The following is a 10,059-nucleotide window of genomic DNA, read 5'->3' as shown; positions in this document are numbered from 1 at the left end:
AAAAAAAAAAAAAAAAAAAGAAATTTTCTTACCGATCCCCCTTAATGAATCCCGTCGTTGTTGCTAATAGATTCAGGGCTGGACTAGTTATCTTGGGTTTTCCATTAAGAGATGAGACTGGGGGCCAAGGGGAAAATTCTACCTCCCCCTTTCTCGTTCTGTTTCTCATCCAAGCGCATTATCTTATCAAATCCCTGAACGAAGGTAAATAACAGTGATTGTTCCAGGCACAGGCGTTCTGGCCTTGTTCGGAATTTAGCGGGAATGTTTTTAGCGTTACACCATTAAAGATGACGGTGGCTTCAGGGTGGATCCTATTTTATTAGCTGGTGTTCTACACACCAGGAATAAATATTTAACATTATCAGCTCTATTTTTGGCGGCCATAAGGTGAACCACGGGATCGTTCTCATTTGCTCACGGTAAGAGCAGATCACATAGGGGTGCCCGGGTGGCTCAGTCGGTTAAGCGTCCGACTTCGGCTCAGGTCATGATCTCACGGTTTGAGACTTCGAGCCCCGCGTCGGGCTCTGTGCTGACAGGTCAGAGCCTGGAGCCTGCTTCCGATTCTGTGTCTCCCTCTCTCTGCTCATGCTCTGTCTCTCTCTCTCTCTCTCTGTCTCAAAAATAAATAAAAAAACATTTTAAAAATTAAAAAGAAAAAAGAGCAGATCACATAGTTTGATTGCCTAAGATCGAACCATCCTTCTATTCCTGGAATAAACCCCACTTGGTCCGAGCTTTCCTTACTTTGGAGTATAATCATTTACTTGTCCATTTCCCCATTCTCTTAGCTCCTGCAGACCACTGGTCATGACCGATTCATGTCTGACCTCAGCACATAGCTGACAATCAGTACATGTTTAAATAGTAAACAAATGAATCAATAAAATAAAAATAACATTGGACCTCCCCAGACTAACCCTTCGTACCTCTTTCTTTTTTTATTTAAAAATTTTTAAGTTTATTTATTTATTTTGAAGGGGAGAGAGCCAGGGAGGGACAGAAAGAGAGAGAGGCAGGGACAGAGAATCCCAAGCAGGCTCCGTGCTGTCAGCACAGAGCCCGACACGGGGCTCGAACTCACGAACCGTGAGACCGTGACCTGAGCCGAAATCAAGAGTTGGACGCTTCACCAACTGAGCCACCCAGGCGCCCCTGTACCTCTCTTTAAGTTAAAATACTCAGAAAGATCAGGCATCTGTCCCAGACTGGATTCTTCGTATGTTTAACAAGCATGTGGTTTAACTGGCCCCCACTTCGAGCAACAGAAGGCTTGAACACCTGGTCCTTAGGGGGAGACTGTCCCCTATGGTTTCAGTGAGACTAACTCTGTTTCCCTGCCCCCACCACTACCCCAACCTAAAAGAGTGACCACGTCACCCAGGCCTGATTGGAGTATGGCACCCTGACTGCTGCAGGAGCGGGCTCATCACCCGACCTGGGCCAGAGGAGTCTCCGGGAATCTCTTACAGAAGCTCCTAAGAAAAACGACTTCCAAAAGAATTGATAAACATAAAATCTATTTGTCTGAGGTTGCTGCTTACCTACTTACCTAAAATATGGAGAGATGACCTATCTGAGAATAAAGCAAGGTAGAGAAAACCATGGCAAAGGACGGAAAGAGACGGGACGCCTGGGTGGCTGAAACGTTTAAGCGTCCGACTTTGGCTCAGGTCACGATCTCGTGGTTCGAGAGTTCAAGCTCTCAGCACAGAGCCCACCTTGGAGCCTCTGTCTCCCTCTCTCTCTGCCCCTCTCCAGCTCACGTGCTTTCTCTGTCTCTATCAAAAATAAATTAATTAAAGAAAAAAGAATGGAGGGGCGCCTGGGTGGCTCAGTCAGACGAGCATCAGACTTCAGCTCAGGTCGTGATCTCACAGTTCATGGGTTCAAGCCCCACATCGGGCTCTGTGCTGACAGCTCGGAGCCTGGAGCCTGCTTCTGATTCTGTGTCTTCCTCTCTCTGCGCCCCTCCCCTACTCATTCTCTGTCTCTCAAAAATAAATAAATGTGAAAAAAAATTTTTCTTAATAAAAAAATTTAAAAAAAGAACGGAGGAGCACCTGGGTGGCTCAGTCAGACGAGCATCAGACTTCAGCTCAGGTCACAATCTCACAGTTCATGGGTTCAAGCCCCGCCTTGGGCTCTGTGCGGACCACTGGGAGCCTGGAGCCTCCTTCGGATTCTGTGTCTGCCTCTCTCTCTCTCTCTCTGCCACTCCCCCATTCACGCTCAGGCCCTCTCTCAAAAAATGCATAAACATTTTTAAAAATTAAAAAATACGTATTTTTAAAAATTTTTTAAAAATGGAAAGAGACAGAGACCTAGTGATATCATTTGAGCCCCTGGATCCAGCTTTACCTGAAGTCATTATCCCCTAGACTTCCTAATTACTTAAGCCAGTAAATTACCTTTTCTGTAGCTTAAGTTCAATTTCTATTACTTGCAACCAAAAAAAATATTGTCTAATTCATGCGTTGCTTTGTTTCCCCATGAATATGCTTTGTACATTCTTAAATAAAGGTTGAAAAAAAAATTAAAGTGAGGAATCCTAACTAGTGAGTATTAAAACAAAAACATTCAACCGCCTGCTTTTAATTAATGGCAAGATGGGCTGAAAGGCTCCCTTAGTGAATTATAATTTCAGACTGAAATTCCCCAGACAGTTATAGAGGGAGCTTGTTAAACCGCAGAAACCAATGGAATCAAGAGATTACTTTAACAGGGCGGTGGTTCAATCGGTTCCAGAGATATCATCCATTATGCAAAACCAAAACCTGTAAAACTTCTTACCATACAACCCCAGCCATCTCTCATCCACCTAAAATCTCAAGGCCTCTCTCCTGACTCCGTTTAAAAGTAAAAATGACTGGTGCAGTCAACAAAAAGAAAAAGAAAAAGAAATAAATCGTGTCATGACAGTTGGAGACCACCAGTGAAAGGAGCCAAATCTCAAGCCAGGGTGTTTGGCGGGGCCTTCTAGAACAGTCCTGCATTCTCAAATGCTTTCAGTTCTGCAGAAAAACTGAAGGCAAGCACGCCCTTGGCACTCTAGATGCCTCTGTAGCTTTCCAGGCCAAGCAGCATCACTTCTCCTGTAGGTTCAAGAAAACGTCAGCGCACAAGCCCGAAGTGCCAGCCCATTTCCCTACGCCGTCCCCTTGGTGCAGGATTCTGGTGGTGGTTACTTCGTGAAATCAGACTCTCCTCCTCCTTCAGCTCAAGTTACAATAGACCCAATTCTGGAATCTGGTTTTGATTATTCTCTAGAGAGCTACTTAAGAGCTGCTTCAGGGTTTGAAATCCCTCATTCAGACATAATCTTGAAATAAAAGGCTATATTCAAATGAAAAATGCATTACGGCTTTGTCTTTAGGACCTTTAGTACTTACGGGCAAGAAAAAAAGAAAAGAAATGCAGGAAAAGGAAGAATGGCACGGGGAAAGGGAGAGAGAAAGACAGGAAAGAAGGGGCGAGCGAAATTTCCTACATCACAATTGCTTTCATTTTATCATCACATAACCCCTGTTGGAAGTAATATTGTGCCCATTCTACAGATGAAGTAATTGAGGCTTGGTGATCACAGGAGGAAGACGCCGTGGCTTCTGACTCAGAGACGGATATAAAAACACGCTCTGAAAAATGCTGCTTCTACCCTACTGGCCTCCTCCCTCCAAAAAGTCTAACACAGAAGTCGGTTCTAGGACCAAAGTATTTCCGTGGATGGACCCTATGGAAACAATATAGTCTCATCTAAAAAACGGAAAAAGAATTTTTTTAAAGAAAGAAACAAAGTAATCTGAGGTCCAACAGAACTAGCAACATGGCAGAGCAAAAGCTAGAACCCAATTATTCCATCTCTCAGGTCTTACTGAACCCACCTGACCGGAATCTATTTTATAGGTGCAATTCATCTAGCCGGATCACATACTGGCCCTCCTGATTAATGAGGGAACAACTGAAGAGTTGTCCCGCCTTCAAGAAAACGCTCACTGGAAACAAAAGAGAAATTCATTTGTGACCTGTCTTCCTCCGCCTCAATGTTCCTGTTTATATCCCGTTCCTTTTGTTATTGTTGCGATATATCTGGGAGGTATTTCCCCCTTGCTGTTGCAAAATCTGAAAAGGGGCGAAAATCTATACTGAAATAAGCACATGGAAGCCACAATTCTGGCAGCTGCCAAGGGTATGGGTATGCCAGTTCCGAAACGACTTTAAACCAGAGGTCGCAAACTGGTAGCCAGCCCACAGACGTGTTTTGTTTGTCCCACAGTGCTGGCCCACACAACGCTTTTAAGAAATTTTCATCTGTTTGCCAATGCTAAAAACCAAGAGCTTTCGCATCAAAGCCCTCCTCTTACCAAGCGGAGCATGTGGTGATATCTGCACGTGGAAGGGGGTAGCTGGATCAGAGAGCAGTAGCCGTGACCTGTAGACAGAGCACACGCCCCAAGTTTCTCCCCGCCTGGTCTATTTCACTGGGTATCTGAGTTGGTGACCCGTGGTTGAAAAGGTCAAGCAGCTGTAGATTGCAAAGCCAACCAATCATTATCAGACTTTTCCCAAAAACATCCCCACTAAGAGACTCGTCTGTCGATATTAGGACAGCTGTGATCAAAGGTAAAGCATATGAGACCAAAATGATTTGAGAAATTAAAAAAAAAACAAAAAACAGAAAAAAAAAAACACCGTAGTTGGGTCCATTTGGATTTCTGCTCTAGGATACTCATTTTTTCAGAAAATACACTCACCTTTATTACTTCATTTATTCCTCCCAACAACCCTGCAAGGAAGGAATTATTCCCAGATAAACAAACTGAAACTGAGTGATGTCAAATCAGCCATCTCTCCAAAAATTATCCAACCAGTAGGTTGTGAAACCACATTTTGAACCCAGTTTTGTCCATCTACAAACGCTGTGCTTTGGGAATAATGAAAGAACACTGTATAAAGCCACAAGGCTTGATTCCACCTCAGGGCCTTTGCACCTGCTCTCCCCCCCGCCCCCATTGGAAACCTCTTTACCCAGATCTTTACGTGACAGGATCTTAACTCTTTCACTTCGTTTGCATCACCCTCACAGAGAAGTTTTGCCCAGCCATCTGATCTAACGTAACACAGGCGTGCATACACGCACACACACCAATTTCCCTCTAGACCTCTACTATTCAAAGTGAGGTCCAGAGATCAGAAGTTAGAAATGCAGGCTCTCAGGCCCCTCCTTAGACCCGCTGAATCAGAATCGCGTATGTTAACAGCATCCCAGGTGATCCATACCCACTTGAAGTTTAAAAGGCACTGCTCTACTAGGCGCCCTGCCCGGTGGAAATATAACCTGAGTCACGAGTGTCATTTTGAATTTTCTAGTAGCCGCATTAGAAATGTGAAAAGGGGGGCGCCTGGGTGGCGCAGTCGGTTAAGCGTCCGACTTCAGCCAGGTCGCGATCTCGCGGTCCGTGAGTTCGAGCCCCGCGTCGGGCTCTGGGCTGATGGCTCGGAGCCTGGAGCCTGTTTCCGATTCTGTGTCTCCCTCTCTCTCTCTGCCCCTCCCCCGTTCATGCTCTGTCTCTCTCTGTCCCAAAAATAAATAAACGTTGAAAAAAAATTAAAAAAAAAAAAAAAAGAAATGTGAAAAGGAAGACTGTTTGCTGTCTCCCCTCCCCACCACCAAAAAAATGTCAGTTTCAGGAGCACCGAGTGCTTACTCGCCGCTTTACCCCCTGTCCTTAAAACAGTACCAGGTACGTGCTAAATATCATCACGTTTGTTAAATGTAAGAAGGTAGTTTTATACATGGGGCGGGAAGAAAGTAGCACCGTGAGATTGGACAGATGTGGGCAGCTCAGCCACGGACCAGCTGAGCAATCCTGGGCAAGGGATTGGTCCAGGAGCCACCTGTAAGTTCACAGCCCTCACCGCTGCGCTCAGATGTGATAGGACATCTACGAAGCGCCAGCCGCTGTAAGTCACAGGCATTCCATAAATGCCGGAGCCTTTCTGGCTTCCTCCCTCGTTCTCTCTCCAGATTCCACGTGCACCCAGTGCTGCTGTGACCACCTTCCTCTGGGAAGCAGGAGCCGGGCCGTGGGAACCGTTTTCCGGAGTGATCTTCCCCGGCCAGGGGGCCGAGCGTATTAACTGTTGGCAGCGAAGACAGCTTGAAACCAGGGAGGGTCGCTTCCCATCGCCCTGGAGCTGAGTGGCTTCCAAAGCAAAGTAGCCACACGGTCCCTGTACAGCCTGTAAACCACAAGGGAGGCAGCACCTCAGGGCAGCCCTGTCACCGTGAGGAGTTCCGCCGGGTCGGCCCGCCACCAGGTCCCGCCCCTTAGAGGAGTATGAGGTCTGTGCCCAGACACAGCTTGGATCAGCCCATTCTGAAAGGTGCATTGTGGCTCTGCCTGTTTCCGTTCTTGGTTTGGGGGGGTGGGGAGCGGAGGGTTGAGTCTACCCCCCCCCCACCGGTTAATCACTGGCCCGTGTCAATCCACCAAGGGAGGCTTGCTTCTCCCCAGCTTTTAACACCCCCCATCCTAATCCATTAGTCTATCTTGCCCGGAAATCGGATGCACATGTCCTAATCTCAAAAGTGTTTTTAAATCACATTAGATCAACAGCAACGGGAGAAAGCAAAACCCGGATTTAGACATGACTGGTGCGACACCGAGAAAATAAAACCCCCAGGGCTGCTTAGCCGGGATGGGGGGAAAGCCCGAACCAGTGTCACCCAAGCACCTGCCCCAAGGTCTTCTCCCTCTGGCTAAAAAAACAAACACCAGAAACACTCGCAGAATTAGCAGCCTATGGGGAAGCGCACGGCAAAGAAAGAGGAAAGAGAACAAGTCGGAGAGAATCAAAACCTCCCATCAGTCTGTGGCCCTCTCATCTGGCAAGCACAGGAAGATGCTGCACAGACCACACCGCGGGTGGGGAGCAAGCCTGACCGGTCAAGTACACGCGCGACCGCGTAGAGATGCAGCTGTCCGACTCTTGGTTTCCGCTCGGGTCATGATCTCAAAGCTCGGTGCATTCCAGCCCCCTATCGGGCTCTACACTGACAGGTGCAGAGCCTGCTTGGGATCCTCCCTCTCCCTCTCTCCGTCCCTCCCCCACTCGCGCTGCCTCGGTCTTTCTCAAAATAAATAAATAAACGTAAAAAAAAAAAAAAAAAAAAAGGTGCGGTTGGACCAGAGACACAAGAGGAAGGGTTTCTCTTACTGGTCTGACCTGATGCCACTGTTTCCTCTTCTACATTATAATGAGGATGTCATCCCTCTTCCTCCAAGGGAGAGAGAGAGAAGAGCCTGAAGACAGAGCGCCTCTGAAAATCCCACTTAAACAAGCCTCCAAGCACTGCTGTCCCTGATAAGGCTGGAGAGGTATCCAAGCAGCCCCGGCACACTCCCAGGGGCCCGAAGGGGTTTCTAGAAGACTTAGCAGCCAGGTTGGGGTGGCTAACGATACCCTCTGCCTTACAGAGATGCTTCTCGGGCATTTGCAGTCAGCACCACTAAGCACTGTAAGGATCTGCCACGGCGGAGACACTGGGGTAGAGGATGGGGCACCCAGAGAAATCGTACGGTCCTCCCAAGTGAGGATCAAGGGAATCTGCCCGTGTCTTCAGTAGAACAGTTCTGCAGATGGGTACCAAACATTCACACTCAGCCCGGAACACCACACCAGGGATGGCTGGGAGGACCACAGTGCTGGGATAGTACCTTCCACAGCCGTATCACAGCAGTCTCCACGCCTTCTCCTCTCAGCCGCGGTCTGCAAGAACATTAAGAAAACCTGGCATCTCCTAGCTCCTCGTTCAGAAAATCCCCCAGCCCCGTGGATGGGACCTCCTGACCCACATTCCACCCTGCAATCCTTCATCCAACTTTAAGTAGTCTGAATGAAACACTCCCTTTTCTATTTCCAGCTGCTGCAAAGCAACCCTAACACATGTCGGAAAGATGTGATCTTTATGCCTCTCTCTCCCCCGAAACGGCACTGGACACTTCTCCTGAGATACACAGCTTTAAAATTAGAATTGGAAAAAGCCACCGTTTCCCTCGTAGGGCCGAAGCTACCCCACGGCAGAGACCAGAATGCCCCCCAGCCAAACCAACCAAGCCAACGAAACCAACCAAACGCAGCCCTCCCAGACATCATACCCCCTCTCTACTTTGCTGTTGTGGCGCTAATCATTCTAACACCTTTTTGATTATAATCGCAAACTGGAAGCCATGGCTTGTGATGTTATAAATACTGATTTTCCAGTTAAATTAGGCATTTGCTGTTTTATGTTTTGATAGGAAGGGGCTGTTTGAAGCCTCCTAAAATATTGCAATTAGTTCTCACTGTTGAAACAGACAAGACATTAACAGACACATTTGCTGTTTCGGTTTAATGTGCTGGAATGTTTATGCCTAAGTGTACTTCTCTCAAGCTTTGAAAGCATAAGGCATGTTTTTTAAAGTGGAAGAAATCAATCACAATACACCCATTTATTATCTTTTTTTTTTAAGTTAAGCTATTTCTGAAACTTTCCCAGGCTGTAATTTAAACTTGGAAAGCACAGCTCTTCAACAGGAAGGAGACTTATCAGGAAACAACCCTTGTATTTTACCTATTGGCTCGGTTAAGATGATAACATCACTTTAGCTGACAAAGCCTGTGTTTCTGTTTGACAATTGCAATTAATTACTGAGATGCAGCCGAGATGGGGCCAGCCATCCAGAACTGTTTTCCAGAGAGATAGAAAACCAGAGGAAAGAAGCAAAGAAAAAACACACACCCCCAAAAAGCAAAGGAGGTTTGCATTTTAGCATCTACACCAGTGTCGTGTTCAATGTTGTGGCTGGCAAGAAAGCTGCATGATTCATTTATGTTATCTGCACCTAACTTTCTACTCCACTCTTCTCCCTTTTTCTCCCCACTGGCAGAGGGTGGAAAAGGCGAGAGGTGAACATTTCACAAGACAGAAGCTCCCATCTGTAGCGAAGGAGGCGCGGGTTACAGAAAGGGCACGGGCACCGGGCGTAAAAACTCACAGGGCACCAACTGGTGCTCCCAATGCAAAACCTACCCAGCGGGTGGATAGAAAGTTCTGGAGATGGGGGCACCCTCCGTCTTTACTAGAAAGCCAGAACTGGCCAGCATCACCTTGTTTAACCGTTCCCGGGTCATTTGGCTCTAACCTGAAAAGACTAAAGTTGGATTCCAGCCACGCAAATGCGTTTCAGGGCTATTCTGAGACATTCCAGGGGATCTCAAAGCCCCTAGATCCACCTCGCTACCCTGCTTCATCCCCCCCGCCGGCGTCCCCACACACGGAAGCGCAGAGCCCCGCCAGAGCCAGGGCTGGGAAACACCCCGCGGGCACGAAGGCTGGGGATTCCCAGGCTCGGAGCTGGGCAGATTCGGAAGGCACCTCCCCGGACGAGGAGCCTCGAGGCGGGCAGGGCAAGGCGACACCTCCACCCCTCGCCCTGAAATAGAGTTCTCCTTGACCGGCGTCCAGCCCCTCGCCGCCGCTCCCCCAGAGCAGCCCCCGCTGGGGCTTGACAGAGCCCTCGCTGGGGCCAAGGGCTCCCGGGACCGCGGCGCCCGGGTGTCCGAGGGCCCGGAAAAGCGGCGGCTCGCCCTGCGGGTCTCGCCGCGCGTCCACCCCCTCCCGCCGCGCCCAGGGTCCTACCTGTACCACTCCAGCCCCTTCTCGTAGTTCCTATCGAAGAAGTGCGGCTCTACGCCCACCGCCCGCACGTCCGGGTGTACTCGGATCGCCTCCAGCAGCGCGCGGGTCCCTCCTTTCTTGACCCCGATGATGAGCGCCTGTGGCAGCTTCTTCTCCCCGTAGTCGGGGGTGCTGGCGGCGCCGCCCCTCTCGCTGCTCCCGTTGGCCGCTCTCCGGCCTGCGAGCTCCTCGTCGGTGGTGCTGGACTCCTGCGCTTCCCTCTCCAGCAGCGCGCTCTGCGCCGTGATCATCTCGCCGGGGGCCAGCGGGGTCCGGAGCCAGGCGTCGCGGGCGCCCCCGCCGCCGCTCGCCAGCCCCCAGCCGTCGGCCCCGGG

At 49.1% G+C, this 10,059-nt stretch overlaps 1 protein-coding gene across 1 annotated transcript in view; it reads right to left on the bottom strand.

Annotated features, from left to right (window-relative positions):
• The window catches only part of HS3ST4 (heparan sulfate-glucosamine 3-sulfotransferase 4), a gene marked incomplete at its 5' end in the record, with an annotated part of 397,231 nt that extends 387,172 nt beyond the window's left edge, over window positions 1-10,059 (bottom strand). Inside the window, one exon of the mRNA XM_040463625.1 lies at window positions 9,686-10,059. Within this exon, the coding sequence (XP_040319559.1) occupies window positions 9,686-10,059 (374 nt within the window). The remainder of the gene's footprint in view (window positions 1-9,685) is intronic.

Source organism: Herpailurus yagouaroundi, unplaced genomic scaffold, assembly GCF_014898765.1.
Source record: "Herpailurus yagouaroundi ecotype Mexico unplaced genomic scaffold, PumYag 410, whole genome shotgun sequence".
NCBI classification, from domain to species: domain Eukaryota; kingdom Metazoa; phylum Chordata; class Mammalia; order Carnivora; family Felidae; genus Herpailurus; species Herpailurus yagouaroundi.
Note: the sequence above shows the minus strand (reverse complement) of the source record. Positions and strands in the feature narration are given on the sequence as shown.